Below are 21,039 nucleotides of genomic sequence, written 5' to 3' on the forward strand. Positions count from 1 at the left end.
AGTGAGAGGCAGAGACACAGGCAGAAGGAGAAGCAGGCTCCGTGTAGGGAAGGGAGTCCGATGCGGGACTCTATCCTGGGTCCCCAGGATCACGCCCGGGGCGGAAGGCGGCGCTAAACCGCTGAGCAACCCGGGCTGCCCCTTAAAATTTTTAAAAAGATGTATTTGTTTATTTTAGAGAGAGAGAAAGAGATGGAACAAATGGGAGGGGCAGAGGGAGAAAGAATCTTGAGCTGACTCCCAGCTGGGTAGGGAGCCCAATGCAGAGCTCAGTCTCATGACCCTGAAATTATGACCTGAGCGGAAATCAAGAGTTGGATGCTTAACCGTGGAGCCACTCAGGCGCCCCTATAACTCAAATTCTTAAGTTGATCTAACAATGCAATGCGGTTTCCACCAATACCCTAATGGTATCTTTCTGTAAAATTTGGCAAGTTGATCCTAAAATTTATATAGAACTTCAATGGGTTAGAAATAGTTAAGGCATTCTTGAAGAAAAACAATGTGAAAGTATCTCATTTATTTTATATTAAGATTTACAAAATTATCGTAATTACAATAGCAAAGTAATTAAGGCATTGTGGATAAGATAGCATATGTAATGACAGTTAGGCCAATGGCATGTAATAGAGGGCCCAGAAAAAGGCCCAAGTATACACAGATAGTTGATTTACAATAAAAATGGTGTTCAAGAGCAGTGGAGAAAGTATGGTCTTTTCAATAATTATTAATAATTAATGGGAAAACTGGATAGTCATATGGAAAAAAATAAAACTCAGTTATTATCTCACATCCTATACAACATAAATTCCATATCTGTGTTTGTAATATAAAATAATGAACGTTTGGGAGGAAATACATGGGAGACATCTTTCATCCATTATATTATCATAATAAACAGGAGACAAAATAAAAAAGGAAAATATTGATAAGTTCAAATGTGTTAAAATTTAGACTGTTGCCTCCCTGTGCTCACTAAGCTCAAACTATTCACGATCCTGTCTCAATCCCTACCAGTTCCCCACTTTGAAAGACCCATCTTTTTTTTTTTTTTTAAAGATTTTATTTATTTATTCATGAGAGACAGAGAGAGAGTCAGAGACACAGGCAGAAGGACAAGCAGTCTCCCTGTGGGGAGCCTGATGTGGGACTTGATCCCAGGACTCTGGGATCCACCTTGAGTGGAAGACAGACACTCAACTGCCCAGCCACCCAGGTGCTCTGAAAGATTTGTCTTAAACCACTGTTGGTTTAGTCCTTACCCGAAATCTCTCAAGATACCCTCCCCGAACATCCCCCTTTTGAATTCTCACAAAGATTGCGTCAAGTTGATGTGCTTCCCTGCTAGAGGTTTAATACCTCAGCTTTGTTTGATGAAAGGTTGCCTTGATGGTCTTTGTGGGGGAATAAAAAATTGATGATTTTTATCTTTTTGAGATATATACTGAAATCTTTGGAGATGAAAAGATATAATTTCTGAGATCTGCTCTAAAATTAATTTTATAAATAGAGAAAGTATATAAGGATAGTTAAGATCAGTCATAAATTGTTGAAGCTAGGTGCCTGGGTGTCAGTTGGTTAAGTGCCCAACTCTTGGTTTCAGCTCAGGTCATGATCTTGTGGTTGTAGGATGGAGCCCCATTTTGGGCTCTGTGCTCATTGTGGAGTCGCTTCAGATTCTTTCTCGCTCTCACTCATAATCTCTCTCTCCCCCAAATAAATAAAATCTTTTAAAAAATAAATTATTGGGGCACCTGGTTGATTCAGTGGTTGAGTGTCTGCCTTTGGCTCAGGTCATGATCCCAGGGTCCTGGGATCCAGTCCCGCATCAGGCTCCCCACAGGGAACCTGCTTCTCCCTCTGCCTATGTCTTTGCCTCTCTCTGTGTCTTTCATGAATAAATGAAATCTTTAGAAAAATGAAAAAATGAAAAATAAATTATTGAAGCTGGGTAATGTATATGGGAGTTCATTATACTACTCTGTCTAATTTTGTATGTTTTAAATTCATTATAATAATTTTAAAAAGTCTTTTTCCCCTTTTTGTAGTCTTTAAGAGGGGATATTCATTAAGGTCATGATAAAGTTACAATATCTGATGGTGACCACCCGGCTTATATCCAGGAAGCGCCTCATCAAACATAACCCAAGTCATGCTGGATCTTGCAGTACTGCCATATGGAAGGTAGGGAAGAGCAAAGTAGTTGCAGATTTAAAATAATCCTTTTTTAATCCTCTCCTACTACAACTTCGCAACAGAGAACTAAGAGCAGACATAATTAACTTAAATTTGACATTTAAATCTTGATTAAAACAAACAAAAAAGGGGTTAGGGAATATTTACTGTGCTTTATTCAGAGAGTGAAACTGTATTATAGTCAGCTAAATTCTTACTTGTGCTTAGAATGTGTTCCCTCCTACAATTTACTCTGGAAAAATGAAGCTTCTTATTTTTTCTTAGAATCCTGGACCTCTTGGCAGTTACTAGGATTCCACACACAGGCAGAGTAATGCCCAAGTGGAGGCTCTGAGTAGCTAGCCATATAAGTTGACTTTTCTGTGCATTTGTATCGAGGAGGATCCAGCTCAGGCTGATGTCCTGGAAACCAGTGAGGCTCTCTCTTAAACCCTGGGGGAAGAGAAAAGGGAAGGAAAGACAAGTAGAATCAGTCAACAAGGAACTGGTCTCGCTCTTATTTCTGAGGGAACATTTCTGAGTTTAGTGAGTCCTACCAAAATTGAGAAAAGAGAAAAATCATTTACTCATTCATGCACTTATTTACTCATTCAATTTACTTTTTTTTTCAATTTACTTTTATTTGAGTTCCTTCTATGTTCCAGGCACAGAGTTAAGTCCTGAGTATATAAAGATTGAAAAGAACAGTCCACCTACTATGAGTTGAAAGTGGCCTTTTGTTGTTATAGCTCATGTCATACGTTGTTTCAAAATAGTGTCCAAACTGGAAAGAAAAACCAATTAGTTAAAAATATAGGAGTATACACCTAATATTGGGAAATAAAGGACACAATTACATGAATTCTAACATGCTGTCATATTTTAGATTAACTAGAGGTCTATGTCTACTAACTTTCATATCCTTTGTAAGTTTGCTTGTTTGTTTGTTAAGGAAACATTTACGGGCAAAATGCAGATAAATGACAAATCTAGGTAGGCAGCCTGAGTGAGAAGACATATACTTATGTAGATGAATAAAGTCTAAAGAGAAGCAAGAGAAAGAGTACTACCCATACTTTGAATACTTTACTATTCAACTTGATAGTATAGTAGGACAGACATTCCAGTTAAAGACTGCTGTCCACCCCCAACCACCTCACTGAGTAGAGAAGCCTGAGAGATCTCGGCATGGAAGTTCTCAGATTTCTACCTCTTAAATGGCCATTGGCATTTCTTTTGCTAATGGAAGGAAACAGAAGAGAAAGTTAGATTACCTGGGAAGGCAAGGGTTTGGGCTGCACGATATTCCTCAGGTCATATCTTTCCTGGTTCCAGTTTCCCATCAGGGTATGATTTGAATAGGAATTCTCATTAGTGGTACATCTCCATCCATATTGGAAAAACTTGGACATATCATTCCAATCTGTCCATATTTCAGCATGTCCATCTGCATTAATGAGGCTGCCATAGTGTGGGTTTGCAAGGAAATAGGCGAGGGACTGTCTCTGGGAAAAAGTGAGAACAGAAAGGCAAGTTGCATAAACTAGGGAATAGAGAAGGCATTCATCCCTTCTTTATCCTTGGCCAAGTATAACATAAGTACACCTTCCTAAGAATCTAGGCTCTTCTCCCAGTTTAATTGTGGTTCTGTTTCTTTCTCTCCTAGTCCCTGAATCCTTTGAACTATCCTCTCAATCAAAAGTAGCAGATGGCAGACATTAAATGCCACCCCCTAAAGAGGCAGGAAAACCTTCAGTATCCCCAATACTATATGGAAAACTAGCTAAATGTTCAAGAAATTTAGAGATGTAAGAGTTTAAGGTCTAAGAATATTGCTATAGTCCAAGAGAATAAGGAAAAGTGAAAGTTGGATAACTATTTAACACAACAAAAGTTCAATAAATGATAGTTTCCTTCCTTTTGGACTCAGCTCAAATGCCACTTCTTTCATGATGTCTCCCAAGTTAACTTTTCTCTCCTTTGTCTCACACAGAATGGTATCTTCATATCGTTAGCTTTCTACCATACGCTGAAGTTCTTCAAGTATGTGTTGAATCTCCTATACTGAACTGTGTACATACCTTGAGGACAGGACCTGTATCTTATTATCATACCTCTCATTCTGCCTGCTATCCCAGTCAATGGTGCTTTGCACATATCAGATGACCAATGTCTGAATTTCAATTTTTTGTAAGGAATCAAAAGCCTAGCCATTTTAATTTTGGGCCAAAAGATGACTGTGGTCCCTTGGCTGGGGGGTAAGACAATACCTTCACTGATGAACAGTATTTTGATGCTGAGTGGCTTGTATTGTTTGAAGAATTTGTAGATAAGTGATAGCAAATCTTATCCAGCTGTTCCATTTTCTTTAAGGGAAGAGATATCACCAAACCTGGCCGTCCCGTTCTCCAGGCAAAGAAAGAATGTAGGTCACCCGGATCACCATGGCCAGGAGGTCATGATCTGGGAGACACCACCCACCAAGCCACCTTTCCACAGGTAGGGACAAAGCCAATACTGCAGCTTTAAAGGTAACTGCCCTCATATCATGTACCTTTGTGAAGAGAGATGCATGCACTGATGTCAACAAATAGCATGATGACTACAGAGTAATTGGTCCCACAAAATCTGACAAGCCTGGTACCCACACTGTAGACCAAAGTGACACTGTCCTTGGAGCTGTAAGGACAGACATCAACATCCACTCAGTTGTCCACTTGGGCTTATCTTTGACTCTGACTTCTCTTTCTACCTCTTACATCCATCCAATTTCTAGGTCTTATTGATTTTTTAATCAGACCACTACCCTCCATCCTTACTGCCAAGTTCCATTTTAGATCACTACCAGCTTTTGCCACCATTATTGCTGTAGTCACCTATCAGATCTTGCCATCAGCCTTGGTCTTCTCCAATCCTTTCTCCATAGTAAAGAATGGTGTGAAAATGAAAATCTAATTGTGTCATCTTCTTATTTAAAAGATGGCCACTGTTTTCCGAGTAAGACTCAAGTTGTGAAAATGGCTTAGGGTGTTCTGTATGACCTGGCCCCTGCTTACCTCTTCAATCTCCTCTGTTACCCACTCTCCAACTACATTTCAGCCAAATTCAACTATTCTGTTTCTCCATCATGCTTTTGCATATATTGTTCCTCCTGCCTCTTAACGATTTTATTTATTTACTCATGAGACACACACACACACACACACACACACACACACACACACACACAGAGGCAGAGACACAGGCAGAGGGAGAAGCAGGCTCCATGCAGGGAGCCTGATATGGGACTCGATATCGGGACTTGATCCCAGAACTCCAGCATCATGCCCTGGGCCAAAGGCAGACGCTTAACCACTGACCCACCCAAGCGTCCCTCTTTTCCTTTTAAAAATATTTACTTGAGAGAGCGAGCTAGGGAGAGAGAGAGAGCGCGTGCACAAGCAGGGGGAGCGGCAGGCAGAGGGACAGAGAGACGCAGACTCCTCCTCGAGCAGGGAGCCCGAGGTCCCCTGGATCTCAGATCCCTCAGGATCTCAGGTCTGGGAACATGACCTGAGCTGAAGGGCAGACGATTAACCGACTGAGCCCCTCAGGTGCTCCCTACTCCTCTTGGGTTTCAGTTCAGGTTCACTTCACTCAGGGAATGTTTCCACTTCATCCCGGAACTTGGTGAGGTTCTAGGTCCTTCTGTGCCCCTATTGCACCCTGAACGACTCCTCGTAGCGCCGCATCCCACTGTACCAGGGCTGCCTCCTTCGCTGTGCGGTCTCCACGAGACTGTAAGCTCAGTGAATTCACAGGCCACATCTTGGTCACCCATGTATTTCGCCGCCCGCACGGAGGCCTGGCACATAATAGGCACTTGGTATTTCCTAAATGAATAAAAGGTAGGAGAGAGAAGCACCTGGAGAAATCTCGAGCAGCAGAGACAAAGGGAGGCAGCCATTACGGAAGGTTGTTCTTAGACCCTCTGCGACAGTACCCTACAGGGCGCCCCTGGACCTCAGCCCCGCCCCACTCCCTTCACTCAGACCTCGCCTCTCCCTGGGCCCGCACCTGTGCGCTGGTGCCTGCTTGTGATCTCATGCAGGTGTGACGAAGTCCCTCAGGGCAGCGCTCGGGCTAAAAGGAATTGATCTTGGCCCTCCTGAGGGTGCGAGGAAGGGAGGGGACGGGATGGTCGGAGTCCCCTTTTGCACTCATAGCTCTTTACCCCCTGCCCTCCCCCCGAACTGGCGGCACCCGTCTCTCAGGACAACAGGACGCTGACGACGCATCATCAACCGGCGACCGAGGGAGAGGCCAGTAGAGACCACCCCCCCCAACGGAGGAAGTGACGTAACAACTGGCGCCTCCGAGGACGTGAGCGGGGAGCAAGTGCCGGCCATGGCCCCTCGGCGCCTCCTGTTGGTTGGGGAGGGGAATTTTTCCTTCGCCGCTGCGCTGAGCGAGACCCTGGACGGGAGCACCCGTGTAACCGCCACCTGCCTGCAGCGCGCGGCCGACGTGGCCCGGGATCCCGTGGCCCGGGAGAATCTGCGGCGCCTGCGCGAGCGAGGTAGCTAGGCCAGCCCCTCCGCGAAGCCCCGCCCCGCCCCGCTGCTGGCACGGCCGGAAGTGAAAGGAGGGGGCGTGCGGGCGGCCCCAGGGCGCGCGGGGGTTGCTCCTGAGCATCCGGTTCCCTGAAAGCCAGCTGTGGGCTTGCACCTGGGTTGTCTTGCAAGGTACAGGTTAGGGAGGGATTCAGGTGTTGAGACACCCTCCTGTCTGTATTTCATGCCAGGTACTGAGATACTTTTTTGTGTGGACTGCACCCGTCTGGCAGATGCCTTGGAACTGCACCCCAGGGAGTTTGATCGAATTTATTTTAATTTTCCCCACTGTGGACGCAAAGCTGGAGTAGCTAAGAACAGGGAACTGCTTGCCAAGTTTTTCCAGAGGTGAGGAAATGAGACCACTCAAAAGTAAAATGTTTAAGATGTACGTTACACAGTTACTGCCCTCCTATATTTTAGTTTGGGAAATAGGGCATATGTGTGCAAGTTACTATGATAGGTTTTAGAGCTAATGTAAAGCTCCAGAGGAACCCACAGTCTAGTTGGAAAGGCAGACGTGTCACCCTAAATGTTAAATAAAAGTACAAATAGTGTGCTCTTGGGCGTGTAAAGGGAGGAACACCTATTTTGGATAATGCAAAATAATGGTAGCCAGTATAATCTGATGGCCAAAAACATGGATTCAAAATCCCCACCCACCACTTAATAGTTATGTGATTTGGGGTAAGCTTACTTGATCCTTACTTGCTTTTGCTTCTTCATCCATAAAATGAGGATATTGATGGGAACTACCTCAGATTAATGTGAACTTAAAATAGTGCTTTACACTACTTTACCAAAACATGGTACTGTATGGGAGGTCTCTAGGCGTCATAGTTGTCAAGAAACTTCACATAGCCAGGATTTTTTTTTTTTTTTTTTTTTTTTTTACGGTTTTAAAAATTAATTTGAAAGAGAGTGCACGAGCTGGGGGAGGGTCAGAGGGAGAAGCAGGTTCTCCAGTAAGCAGGGAGCCTGATTCCGGGCTCGACCCCAGGACCCCGGGATCATGACCCGAACTGAAGGCAGAAGCTTAACCATCCAGGTGCCCCACACAGCCAGGATTGTTTTTTTTTAAAGATTTTAAAAATTTATTTATTCATGATAGAGAGAGAGAGAGAGGCAGAGACACAGGCAGAGGGAGAAGCAGGCTCCATGCACCAGGAGCCCGTCGCGGGACTCGATCCTGGGACTCTAGGATCGCGCCCGGGGCCAAAGGCAGGCGCGAAACCGCTGAGCCACCCAGGGATCCCCATAAGTTAGTATTTTAAATATGAAATTTTAATAGGAAGGGAGTGAAATGAACAACTGAACTGGGAAAAACAGCCCAATCAGTGAATCATGTATAGGAATTCTGCAGACATTGACCTTTCTATGACATTAGATGAACAATGCAGATACAAAGCCAGATAATACCCTGGTCAGCCACTAGTATCAGTTATGAGTTGAACATTGAATTTACGGTTTTACTTCCAGCTACTTCCTTTGCATGTGTGAAGTCTTATAGACCTTTGTAAATAGATATGATTGTATTTTAATTATTTTACAGCCAAGCCAGGTATGTATAGGTTACTTCCTATGATAATTTCAACTTGTTTCTGATAAATTGCTGGTGCTCTCTTCCCCCTATTAGCTGTAAAGATGTTCTTGCAGAGGAAGGAGAAGTCCATGTGGCATTGTGTAGAGGACAAGGTGGGACTTCTGCTGATAAGCCAAGGAGAGAATGGCACAACAGCTGGCAGGTGGTTGCCATGGCTGCTCTGGGAGGATTCATTTTAAGTGAGGTGCATCCCTTCAGCTGTGAGTCTGTGCCAGGGTACAAGTGCACTGGATATAGGTAAGTAATAACAGAAGCCTAGCCTTTTTTCATCTCTTATACTAATAATGAAAAAAAATCTCTTAGTCAAACTTTCCTCTACCAACTTCCTGCTTTAGTCTCTAGAAATACTTGCTTTTAAAAAAAATGACAATGAATTAGTTAATTAATTAAATAAATGACAGACTCCATACTTGGTGACTATTTTGGCAGGAGTCAAGATAAGTCCTTTCATGTAGAAGGTGCTTTGAACCATATCTTCACCCGGAGCTTACCCTTTGGGTGTTCACAACCCAGAACCTTCAGGATCAAACTGGGTGACCGGTGGTTTTCCTTTCCAGAACCAGAAGCACTTGTAGGAAAGTTGAACAGGTAACCTGCTGTTTTACCAGAAATTACTTCTATCTCTAGTTGTATCCTGATTGACTTGATGGCAACCATATATTAAATGGATAAATTGTTAATTAATTTCAAAAAAAAATGTTAATTTCATGGATAAATTGTTCATGATGTTCATGCTATGAATAGTTGTCAGTCTGACCTTACACAAGCCTTTTTATTTTTTTATTTTTATTTTTTAAGATTTTACTTATTTATGAGAGACACACAGAGAGAGAGAGACAGAGACAGAGACACAGGCAGAGGGAGAAGCAGGCTCCATGCAGGGAGCCTGATGTGGGACTCCATCCCAGATCTCCAGGATCACGCACTGGGTGGTGCTAAACCGCTGAGCCACCCGGGCTGCCCCACAAGCCTTTTTAGAATTAAACTTTGTCATATTGGGACACCTGAGTGGCTTAGCAGTTGAACGTTTGCCTTTGGCTCAGGGTATGATCCTGGGGTCCTGGGATACAGTCCTGCATCGGGCTCCCTGTGGGGAGCCTGTTTCTCCTGCCTATGTCTCTGCATCTTTCTCTCTGTGTCTCTCATGAATAAATAAATAAACCTTTAAAAAAGTAAACTTTGTCATATTTTCTGGTATATTGTAAGAATGGTGGCTATCGGAGTTCTGAAACACATGATCTCTGTTTCTGGTAGATGAATTTTTTAATTTGCTTTTGGAATCACCTTAAAGATAATTCTTTTCTATACAGTTATTTGTGCTTTTTTTTTTTAATTTTTATTTATTTATGATAGTCACACAGAGAGAGGGAGAGAGAGAGGCAGATACACAGGCAGAGGGAGAAACAGGCTCCATGCACCGGGAGCCCGACGTGGGATTCGATCCAGGGTCTCCCAGGATCACGCCCTGGGCCAAAGGCAGGCACCAAACCGCTGCGCCACCCAGGGATCCCTGTGCTTTTAATTCTAGATCCATTATAATTATTTATGTTTGAAGTTTAAAAAGTCATTTTTATGTGTGTTTAAACAGAGGTTTCCTAGAAGCACCTTCCTGTCATCCCATCAAAACCATTAATGAGAAGCTCATTGCTGAATTGGGCAAAGCTTTCCCTCTTAAGAGGCTGAACTGTTCCTTTCCTTTACTGCCAGAGGGAAGCACCAATGTTCTCACTTACTGGAACTGTGACAGTCTGTCGGCTGCCTTTTGGATTAGTCTCTGTGAAGATAACTCAAATTCTGAGTCCCTGACTGGTGGGACAACACAAGACATGAAGGACTTTCTAGTGTTATTTTCAGAACTTAATCTTCTCAAGGATCCTGGATTAGACAGCAAGGAAGAAGCTCATGAAGAAATCTATGGCCAAAATAAGGTGTGCCTTAGACCTTCTCTCCTAGTTCATGTTCAGGCTGTCATCCAAGCACCAGGCTTCTTCCCAGGTTCCCTACACGTCCTCAGTGGACCTGTCTTTCGGAAGTGCTTTATCTTGCCTTTCACAATGCCAGCATTTCATGAGATTTTATTTATCCTTGGGTTTAATAAAAATCTGAAGGATCATTATCTTCAGTCACTGCTGGATCACCTGAAGGGCACTCTTGATAGCCTTCTGACCCAGACATTGCTGGAGGGCTCTAAGCTGAGCAGTTCAGTGGAATTTGTCTTTCAACCAAATGGGAAAGATTATTTTATTTATGTGAAGTCTCATAATTTTGGCCCAGATTGTGCCAAGGATCTGATTATTGGGTCTGTCACATCTGCTACAAGCATTATACACAAAGACCAGAGTTTTATGTTTGTGTCTATGAACTTGGACCTACTAACAATGCTTGTCTGGGGTATCTCAGACTGGAGGATGTTGTGGACCTTTGATCCCCGTTTCCTGAAGAATTTTGTTCCTGGGAAAATAGAACCCTTTAAAAGCTATTCCCTGTATCCTCCGTGCTATGTGCATGATATTAGTTTTTGGTTAGATAAGAAGAAAGAATTTGATGAACTAGAGTTTCACACAGTGGCCCGAGCAGTGTCCCAGGACACTGTCATATCCATACAATTCCTTAGTCGTTTCCAGCATCCCAAGACTCAACAGGTCAGTCTCTGCTATAGATTGACATATCAGACCTGTGACAAGGCCCTCACTCGGCAGCAGGTGGCATCAATGCAATTACAGTTTAGGAAAGAGATTCAGCAAAGACTACATGTAATACCTCGATAGTTTAATAAATTTACTTCTCCAGAGTAATCTTTGTGGGTGTGAGTGCAGGTGCAGATGAAAAAGACAATTTGGGGACACTTGAGTGGCTCACTCAGTTAAGCATCTGCCTTCAGCTCAGGTCATGATCCTGGGGTCCTGGGATTGAGCCCAACATGTTGTCTGGTTCCATGTTCAGCAGAGAGTCTGCTGCTCCCTCTTCCTCTGCCCCTTCGCACTGGTTGTGTGCTCTCTCTCTCAAATAAAATCTTGTAAAAAAAAAAAAAAAAAGAAAGAAAGAAAGAAAAGAAAAAGACCAATTTGTAACTGGTAATTCTTTCCAGACTGTGTTTTTTGTAAAGTCTTTTACCTTGGTACTCTAGCCAATGTTAGTTGACTCCAAAGAAACTTGGGGCTTTGTCACTTAAACTCATAGACTGTGGTGGGATTGGTGACCTATGGAGTTGTACTGTATTTTGATCCTGAGTCATGACTAGGAAAACAAATAAAACAGCATCTTGTATTTTAGATACTTTATCCCTGAAGATGCAATAGAACTTCAGTGTCATATTTTTTCACACTGCCAATTCCTCTTCTTTTAACCCTTTTGTGTTATCTCACTAAATCAATTTACAAGAGTGGTTTTTTGAGTCAGACCAACATTTATTAGCTTGGGTAAGTTGAAAGTGCACCATAATTAGTATTGGCATCATCATGATAATATTTATTCCATGAAAGTGTACCATAATTAGTATTGGCATCATCATGATAATATGTATTCCATGGTTGACTATTGCTGAAGTCATGGAACGAATTTATGTCAGATATAGACTTCACACTTGGATTTGTCTGACTCTAAAGCTCATATTTGGGATCCCTGGGTGGCTCAGGGGTTTAGTGCCTACCTTCAGCTCAGGACATGATCCTGGAGTCCCAGAATCAAGTCCCACATCCGGCTCCCTGCAGGGAGCCTGCTTCTCCCTCTGCCTGTGTCTCTGGCTCTCTCTGTATCTCTCATGAATAAATAAATAAATCTTAAAAAAAAAAAAAAAAGCTCATATTTGGGGCAGCCTGGGTGGCTCAGCGGTTTAGCGCCGCCTTCAGCCCAGGGCATGATCCTAGAGACCCCGGATTGAGTCCCACATCTGGCTCCTTGCATGGAGCCTGCTTCTCCCTCTGCCTCTGTCTCTGCCTCTCTCTGTATCTCTCATGAATAAATAAATAAATCTTAAAAAAAATAAAGCTCATATTCCTTCTGCCATTGTTGTTTTTCTTTCCCTAGTCTTCACTAGTAACCACTCCATGTGATTGATTAAACTTTGCCCTCCTGGATTTTGGAGCTTACTATTTTAAGCATCTCTCAGAGACACTGGGAGATTGGCTCAGACCAGGACTCTAGAGTCCTCTAATGTTAATTAATGTATGTTCCTGTTAATGAATAGTTAGGCTCCGAAGATTGGAATTATATTGTAAACTCTGGGAGGGAAATAACTGTCTTATTTGTTCTTTTATTTGGAGAAAAGCATGTAGAAAGATAAGAATGGAAGCCAAGATACAAACTAGGAGGTAATTAATGCCAATGAGAGATAATGGTGACCTGGATCAGGGTGGTAAGATGTTGTTGGGCTGGGTAATATTTAAAAGGATATGCTGAAGAACTATATGTGTATGGGGGAAGGGTGTGGGGTTAAACAGGAATCAAGCAGTACTGACTGCATGGTTTTTGATCTGCAAGAACAGGAGTATCATTAATGGGGATGGGAACACTGGCATTACATTTTGGGGAGTGGAGTAAAGAATCGAGGGATCTCTTATGGACACATTTATTGCTCAGCTTTCTACATTCACTGTAAACTAATTGAGGGCAGGTAATGTGACTTATACCTTTGTTCTTTTTAAATTTTTAATTAGAGAGTGCACACACATGCACGGGGCAGGGGGGTTGCAGAGGGAGAGGGAGGAAATCTGAAGCAGGCTCCAAGCCCAGTGCTGAGCCCAACATGGGTCTAGATTTCCAGACCCTGAGATCATATCCTGAGCAGAAACCAAGAGTCAGATGCTTAGCCGACTGAGCCACCCAGGTGTCCCTCATTTATACCTATCTTCTATCCGTAATGGTGCCTAGTACATGGACAAGGTAGCATTTGAGCTGGATCTTAAAATAACGGCAGTGTTGTGATGGGAGGATTGTCAGGTAAGGAAGATGTGCATTCCAGGCAGAGGTATAGATAAGGGAGTGGCTGGAGCACTTTTCAGGCTAGTTAGTTGGAATGTAAATGTACATAGGAAAGTAGTGGGAGATAAGATTAGAAAAATAGGATAGGGCTGGATTTAGGTGATGAAAGACTGAATGCTAGAATATGGAATTTGTACTTTCATTTGGCAGGCAATGAGAAAACAGGGTGATTTTTGATTAAGGAGGCACTCTATATAACATCTTAAGGTAGCAATGTCTATTAAAGTTGAGAGGCATTTAAGTTTCAACACCTTCAAAAAGAACTTCATTGTTACCCCCCCCACATTTTATGTATATGTTGTCCTATTTTACATCTTTTTATTTCATGAGTCCCTTTTTTAGATATAATTGATTTTACTACTTTTGTCTTTTAACCGTTATCCTAGCTTTATTTTTTTATTTTTAAAGATTGTATTTATTTATTCACGAGAGACACACACACACAGAGAGAGAGAGAGAGAGAGAGAGAGAGGCAGAGACACAGGCAGGGACACAGAGAAGCAGACTCCATGCAGGGAGCCTGATGCGGGACTCGATCCTGGGACTCCAGGATCACGCCCTGGGCCGAAGGCAGGTGCCAAACTGCTGAGCCACCCAGGGATCCCCTCATCCTAGCTTTATAAGTTATAACTACCTTTACTGCAGGTTTGCTTTTTACCCATGAAATTTCTTCGTTCCATAATTGTCTACTGCTTATGCCCCATCCCCTCCCTGGCCACATACAGAAGTCCCTTTAACGTGTCTTATAAGGCCCGTTTTAGCACTGCCTATACAAACATTTCAGCGACTGCTACAGAGCTCTCCACGTATGGGACAGAACTCTATGACTGGGGCAGTGGGTAGGGTATCAGGAACAGATGAATAGCCCCTGAGGGTCAGAGGTATGCTATCACCTATAAGACATCAGGCTCTTCCTCCGAATCTCCTCCTGGGAAAAGCATGGGTTTTGTAATAAGACAGACCTGAGTTGGAATAGGGCTCCACCATTTCCTCCTTATGCAACCTTGGACTTCAGTTTACTTATTGATAAGAACAAGGTTGTTATATTACACTTAAAAAGGATAAAGTATGTAAAATGCTTCCCGAATTGTTGTAGTAGCAATAGCAGTGCCAGGTTGCATTGGTTGCACAGAATTTCTTCAGGCTTTCATTTTTCTTATTCTCTGTTCTGCCATTACAGCTTTGTCTGTAATTACTGAAACAGTTAATTAGCTACAGGCTGTCTCTATCACGCTCCCCAAAATACAGAGAGGGCAAGGTGTCAGTGACCTTTTAAGGACCTCCCCTTTCATCTGCTGCTGTGCTGTGATTTTTAACTGGATAAATACCTTAGCTACTTTCCATTGGTATTGAAGAGTGAGGAAGAGAGCAGCGGACGGAGGGATGAATGCCCATAGTTACAAACATGTGGAAAGCGGGTAGCTATGGTGGTGCAAGTCAAGTCTCAGGTCCCATTTCGTTTCTACCTCGGGGTTTGCCCCAATTGGCCCAAACGCGCTATTACTTAGTCTTCTCTGCGCATGTCAAGGTCTTTTGTCCCTCAGCGGACACCGTTGCCAGCCAAATCTATGTCTCCGCGCTTGCCGCCTTCGTAGGGTTCGGAACCGGACCTCTTTCTCCACGCGTGCCATGGCGAGCCGAGGGGCTCGTCAGCGCCCGAAGGGGGTCGGGGGCAGCGGCGGGGACACGGTGTCCGCGGCGGACAAGCTGCGGGAGCTGCTGTGCAGCCGCGAGGCGAGCGGCGCGGAGCCGCGGACCGAGTAGGTGTGCGGGCGCGGCGGGCGCGGCGGGGGCGTGGCGGCCGGGGCGGCGCGGGGCGGCGGGGGGCGGCGGGGGGCGGCCGGGGCTGGCGCGGGGCGGCCGAGGCGGCGGGGGCTGGCGCGCGGGGGTCTCCGCGGGGCGGGGCGGCGCGGGGCGGCGCGGGGCGGCGCGGCGGGGGCAGGCCTGCCGGGCTCCTCCCCCGGGTGCTCTGCTCTTCCCGGACGCCCCCCGCCCCGGGCTCCGTGTCGCCGGGGAGGGAGCCCGGAGGGCGGCCCCGAGGCTGCTGGCCAGGCCCCGGGCGGGCTGGCGTCGCGGTCGCAGCTGGCCGAGCCCCCGAGGGAGACCTTTCCCGGCGGCCTCTCTCGGTTTCCCTCGTCGCCCGCAGAGCCCAGCCCCTCCCTCTGCGGGGCCGGCCCACGACCCCCGCCCCCTCCGGCACCTGCCGCCGCTTCCCGTCCAGCTCCCGGGGCGCGGGGGAGGAGCGCCGGACCTCGGAACCGGAGGAGGTTCTCTGCTTCGCCCGGATGAGGCCTCCGTGCGTTTGAACAAGTGGCGAAATGAGTTAAGGCCGTGGAAAGTAGTGACCTTGTTAAAGAGAAGAAAGAACAGGAGAACGAGAGCTTTGTGGCCTCCCAGGAGTGCCATTGAGGCAGTGAATTAAAAGTACGAATAAGCCTACTCATTAAAAACGGGGACTAAAAAGAATACGATTCAGTTCTTGGTCCCTGGCTTCTGTATTCTACAGCTAACTTTTTAGTTGACTTAAGTGTGCTTTGATGTCCTTGCCATTCTTGTCATTTCTGTCTAGTTTGGGCCGTACTAGGTCTTCCTGACACGTCTCTCTTTGCTTCTGAGCAGGTTATCTGGGAACAAAGCAGGACAAGTCTGGGCCCCTGAAGGATCTACTGCTTTCAAGTGTCTGCTCTCAGCACGGTTGTGTGCTGCTCTCCTGAGCAACATCTCTGACTGTGATGAAACATTCAACTACTGGGAACCCGTAGGTGATTTCTTTAGTTTTCTTTTCTTTTCTTTCTTTCTTTCTTTCTTTCTTTCTTTCTTTCTTTCTTTCTTTCTTTCTTTCTTTCTTTCTTTCTCTTTTCTTTTCTTTTCTTTTCTTTTCTTTCTTTTCTCTTTTCTTTTCTTTTCTTTTTTTTCTTTTCTTGATTTCACCACTTGGGAAGTTGTTGCCAATCAGGATACAAATAATGTACAAGTGTGACTGATAGTAAAGCAACTTTATTTTCACTTTTGTATTCTTTTTATTTTCAAATATTTATTTTTTCATGAGAGACAGAGAGAGAGGCAGAGACATAGGCAGAGGGAGAAGCAGGTTTCCTGTGGGGAGCCGGATGCAGGACTGGATCCCAGGACCCCGGGAACACAACCTGAGCCAAAGGCGGATGTTCAACCGCTGAGCCACCAAGGTGCCCCTTGCTTTTGTGTTCTAAGCTGGTCATTTACCTATTGTTGAAGGTCATAGGAAAATGGGACTTTCACAGAAAGATGTAATTTGTAATTTTCTTAAATTTGTTTTAAATCAAAATAATACTTTGAGATAATTTTTAAAGTTAACAACTACTAGGACGCCTGGGTGGCTCAGCGGTTGAACATCTGCTTTTGGCTCAGGGCATAATGCCGGCGGAATCAAGTCCTGCATTGGATTCCCTACACGGAGCCTGCTTCTGCCTCTGCCTGTGTTTCTGCCTCTCTCTCTGTGTGTGTCTCGAATGAATGAATGAATGAATGAATGAATAAATAAATAAATAAATAAATAAATAAATCTATCTAAAAAAAAAAGTGAACTACTACAGAGCTGAAAGGGAAAACAGTAGCTCTGTTGCACTTCTTATAGCCAAATCCCAGTTCCTAAAGGTGACTGCTTTCTTTCAACTTTTTTGGTTGTTTTTTTTTCTGATGTTTGCTAAAATAAAAAAATTTTTACTAACTAGTATGCTTATAACTGCTTATTTCATGATTTATCCATTTATAAGTCTGCTGACTTCCTATTGCAGAAAATTTAGAGGTGAAATTTTCTGATCCCATTTCACATTAAAAGATGCTTAGTGTAGGTAGTTAAAGGAAAATGCAGGTTTAGAGTTTTTGTTTTATCTCATGAGTATTTTATTCTTTTGAGAGAGTGACAGGTGGAGAGGGACAGAGAGAGAGAGAAGCAGACTCCCTTTTGAGCAGGAAGCTCGATGAGATGCTCATTGCTGATGCAGGGCTCCATCCCAAGACCTGGAGATCGTGATCTGAGCCAAAGGCAGACACTTAACTAACACCTAGGCACCCTTTGGTTAATGAGTATTTTTTAAAAAATGGAGGGTAAAGATCAAGCTTTTGACATTGACTAAGCAATAATCTTGTAGAAATTATAATGCCCTAATATTTTTCAGTATTGGGTCATTTTGATTTTTATCTAATAGTTGCAAATCTTATTGAGAATTTCAGCATTTCTGTGTACCTTTGTCTTACTAACATTTTTACTTGAGAACTTCACCTATATCCTCTTAGCAGGGATTTTTTGGTCAACTTAACCCTGAATCTGCCTGTTCTTTCCTTTCAGACACACTACCTCATATATGGGAAGGGGTTTCAGACTTGGGAATATTCCCCAGTTTATGCAATTCGGTCCTATGCTTATCTGTTGCTTCATGCCTGGCCAGCTGCATTTCATGCAAGAATTCTACAAACTAATAAGGTAAGTTCAGGCCAACCTGAGAGCAATTACAGCTGATCAAGAGGTGAGTCTCTGGAACAGTTTTCAGAAAAGGACAAAATAGATTGGTGAGTAGGAGAGGACTCTTTTTGGAAAAGATAATTGTTCATTCATTCAACAAACATTAATGTAGCAACTTTGTAAAAATTTATTTTAAGTCCAGGATAGTTAGCATACAGTGTTATATTAGTTTGCTGTATGATATTTACATATTCGTTGCAAATATTAAGATTTTATTCTTTTTTATGGCCAAATAATATTCCATTGTATGTATATACTGCCTCTTTATATGTTCATCTATTTGTGGTCACTTGGGCTGCTTCCATAATTTGGCTGCTTCCATAATTTGGCTATTGTAAATAATGCTGCAGTAAACACAGAGGTGCATATATCCTTTTGATTTAGTATTTTTGTTTTCTTTGGCTAAATACCTGGTAGTGCAGTTACTGGATCCTAACCAATTTTCTGAGGAACCTCCATACTGTTTTTCAGAGTGGCTGCAGCAGTTGGCATTCCCACCAGCAAGTGCACATAAGTTCTTTTTCTGCATCCTCATGGAGAAATGTCTATTCATGTCTTTCCATTTAGTTTTTAAAGATTTATTTTAGAGCATGGGCGGGAAGGGCAGAGGGAGAGGGAGAGAATCCTGAAGCAGACTCCCCACTGAGTTGGGTGCCTGATGCAGGGCTTGATCCCAGGACTTAGACATCATGACCTGAGCCTAGATGAAGAGTTGGCTGCTGGGGGAATCCCTGGGTGGCTCAGTGGTTTAGTGCCTGCCTTTGGCCCAGGGCGCGATCCTGGAGTCCAGGGATCGAGTCCCATGTCGGGCTCCCGGCGTGGAGCCTGCTTCTCTCTCTGCCTGTGTCTCTGCCTCTCTCTATGTCTATCATGAATAAATAAATAAAATCTTCAGAAAAAAAAAAAGAAAAAGAGTTGGCTGCTTAACCAGCTGAGCCACTCAGGTACCCTGACCTTGCCCAGTTTTTAAAATTGGATTATTTTTTTCCTTTGTGTTGAGCTGTGTAAGTTCTTTATATACTTTAGATACTAACTAATGGCCAGATTTTGTCTGGTGGGCACTTTGTTAAGTGCTGTGGATGTAAAAGTGGCCAAATCCCTGCCCTCATGGAATTTATAGGTTAGCGGGGAAGATGAATGTTGAACAAGTAATTATAAATGTAGTAGATCTCATGGAGGAAAAATACAGTGAGCAATGAGATAGCGTGTTAGGAGGGCCTAATTTAAACAGAGTGCTGAAGGTTAATTAGGAGTTAATGAAGACCTAACCTGATTACTTTTCAGAAATTTAACTATGATACGTCTTGGCATGGATTTCTTTGGGTTTGTCCTACTTGGAATTTACTAACCTTGAATCTTTAGGTTTATGTCTTTTGCCAAATTTGGGAAGATTTTAGTTTTTGAGTACTTTTTCAGCCCTGCCCTGTTAATCCTCTCCTGAGATTCCAATGAGATCAGTGTTGGATGTTTAATTAAGTCCCACAGGTTCCTGAGGCCCTACTCATTTTTTTTTCTAGTCTGTTTTCTCTGTTGATTGAGCAATTTCTAATCTTCCAGTTCACTGATCATTTCCTCTGTCCCCTTCATTCTGCTGTTGAGTCTATCTGTTGAGTTTTAATTTTGATTGTTGTATTTTTTCAGTTCTAAAATTTCCATTTAGTTTTTCTTTATATATTCTGCTGCCTTACTGCAACTTTCTGTTTTTTCATGTTTCCAATGTGTTCTTAATTGCTCGCTGAAGCATTTTTACAATGGCTCCTTTAAAAGTTTGTCAGATAATTCTAACTTTTTTCTCATCTTGTTAGTATTTGTTGATTTTCATTCAGTTTGAGATTTTCCAAGTAATTTTTAGTTGCCATGTGGACATTTGGGGTATTATGAGAATCTAGATCTTATTCATGAGCCCAGCATGCTTCCTCTGGGTCTTACTGAAGCCTTCTGTCTGGCTGCTCTTGATACTTCTATAGCAGGAGGAAGGAGGGTGTTCTTCACCTTTGTTACAGCCAGGTGGGGGTAGAAGTTGAGGTTTTTCTAGGCCTTCACTCTGGTGGGCAGGGTCGGGGTACTTCATTACTGTTTAGAGTAGGATGGGGAGATGGAAGTCCAGACTAATCCACATGGTCTCCACTGACACCGTGGCCAGAGAAGGGGCTTGTTACCACCAGCATGGATCAAAGTCCTGACTTCCTACTGGACCTTTGATGGCATGGGTGGGAGTTGGGCTACATTTTTTTTTTTTTTTTCTGGAGTGCTTTTCTGGAGTACAATAGCTATTGTCTAAAGATTTTCTGTCTTTTTAGGCTACCCCTTTCTTGGCCTGTGGCTAGATTGGCCAGGCTTTGGTTGCTGCTTATACTCCTTGACATTTCTAGCTGCCAACTTCTTTAGTTCTAAGTCTGGAATATAGAAGCAAAAGAAAACCCAGAGAACTTACCATTATGTTTTTCCTGTGGTCTTAAAGTCCCCAGGCAGTCTGCCACCTTCTCTCTACTTGAATCTTATTAGGTTTACTTTACCTATAATATCCAGAGTTTTTGGTTTTATGTAGCAGGAGGAATAGGGAAAAGTATGGCTAATCTATCTTCCATGAAGTAGGAGTCCCTGATGAGAGAACTAGAAGGTAAGTAGGATTTATCTAGGTAAAGGAAAAAAGGGAATGATGGAAGAAAGCCATGAGGCTGGGAAGAGGGCCAGCATGGCATTCTTGTAGAAATAGGCTTGATGCTTGGAAGAGACAGTGAGCAGTAGAGTAGGTTTCATGATACTGAAAGGTAGAAGGAGGCCAGATTTATATAAGCTGATAGGCTCTAGTAAGTAGTTACACATACCCACCAAGGGCATTCTGAAGCCATCCAGATGTTTTAGAGGAGAGACATGATTATATTTGCATTTTAGACTGATCAGAAAGATAGTATCTGTAGAAGGTGATAGAGCACTGTCTTTCCCTTCCCTATCTAGTAATTCATTTCTGGTTTTTTGAACTTAGCAGAGGAGAGGTGTACAAGATGAGGTCTCAGTAGAGAAATAAAAATATGCAATGCTGAAGGCTTTTGTGTCCTCTTGGGTACCACGGTCGCTTCCAATTTGACAGGTTCAATAGAATCCTTCATCTTATGTCACTTTTCCTCTTATATCAAAAACATAAGCAGGAAACGGAACAGGAATGATTTCCCTTGTTCTTCCTTATA

General features: G+C 43.4%; 3 protein-coding genes across 19 annotated transcripts in view; 2 read left to right on the forward strand and 1 right to left on the reverse strand.

Moving 5' to 3' along the window:
* Window positions 1-500: 500 nt before the first annotated feature.
* On the reverse strand, window positions 501-6,507 carry C5H11orf1 (chromosome 5 C11orf1 homolog). 5 transcript variants are annotated; one of them, XM_038536199.1, is made up of 7 exons: window positions 6,232-6,507; window positions 5,917-6,047; window positions 4,730-4,854; window positions 4,446-4,581; window positions 3,450-3,680; window positions 2,893-2,959; window positions 501-2,628 (listed from the first exon to the last, which is right to left on the reverse strand). In XM_038536199.1, the coding sequence occupies exons 3-7, from the start codon at window positions 4,747-4,749 to the stop codon at window positions 2,447-2,449; spliced, it is 636 nt and encodes a 211-aa protein (XP_038392127.1). In that variant the 5' UTR covers window positions 4,750-4,854; window positions 5,917-6,047; window positions 6,232-6,507; the 3' UTR covers window positions 501-2,446. The 5 variants fall into 5 exon arrangements, 4 of the variants coding, with proteins under 4 accessions (XP_038392127.1, XP_038392128.1, XP_038392130.1 ...); XM_038536200.1 differs by lacking the exons at window positions 4,446-4,581; window positions 4,730-4,854 and having other exon boundaries at window positions 6,232-6,495; XM_038536202.1 differs by lacking the exons at window positions 4,446-4,581; window positions 4,730-4,854; window positions 5,917-6,047 and having other exon boundaries at window positions 6,232-6,502.
* On the forward strand, window positions 6,294-11,639 carry FDXACB1 (ferredoxin-fold anticodon binding domain containing 1). Of its 2 annotated transcripts, XM_038536196.1 has the most exons (5): window positions 6,301-6,733; window positions 6,959-7,115; window positions 8,404-8,607; window positions 8,800-8,958; window positions 9,959-11,639. In XM_038536196.1, the coding sequence occupies exons 1-5, from the start codon at window positions 6,562-6,564 to the stop codon at window positions 11,136-11,138; spliced, it is 1,872 nt and encodes a 623-aa protein (XP_038392124.1). In that variant the 5' UTR covers window positions 6,301-6,561; the 3' UTR covers window positions 11,139-11,639. The 2 variants fall into 2 exon arrangements, with proteins under 2 accessions (XP_038392125.1, XP_038392124.1); XM_038536197.1 differs by lacking the exon at window positions 8,800-8,958 and having other exon boundaries at window positions 6,294-6,733.
* The window catches only part of ALG9 (ALG9 alpha-1,2-mannosyltransferase), a 115,856-nt gene continuing 103,635 nt past the window's right edge, over window positions 8,819-21,039 (forward strand). For 2 of the 12 annotated variants that reach the window (XM_038536184.1, XM_038536185.1), the window contains exons 1-3: window positions 14,895-15,114; window positions 15,970-16,108; window positions 17,678-17,812. Coding sequence is in view for 7 of the 12 variants with exons in the window: in XM_038536188.1 (XP_038392116.1) it covers window positions 14,980-15,110; window positions 15,970-16,108; window positions 17,678-17,812 (405 nt within the window). In the remaining 5 variants the exon portion in view is untranslated. Of the gene's footprint in view, window positions 8,959-10,077; window positions 10,299-12,624; window positions 12,681-14,890; window positions 15,115-15,520; window positions 15,775-15,969; window positions 16,109-17,677; window positions 17,813-21,039 lie in introns of those variants that run through there. The other 10 variants (XM_038536191.1, XM_038536193.1, XM_038536187.1 and 7 more) reach the window with 10 other exon arrangements.

The sequence above is a fragment of the Canis lupus genome, chromosome 5 (genome assembly GCF_011100685.1).
Source record: "Canis lupus familiaris isolate Mischka breed German Shepherd chromosome 5, alternate assembly UU_Cfam_GSD_1.0, whole genome shotgun sequence".
In the NCBI taxonomy this organism is placed as follows: Eukaryota; Metazoa; Chordata; class Mammalia; order Carnivora; family Canidae; genus Canis; species Canis lupus.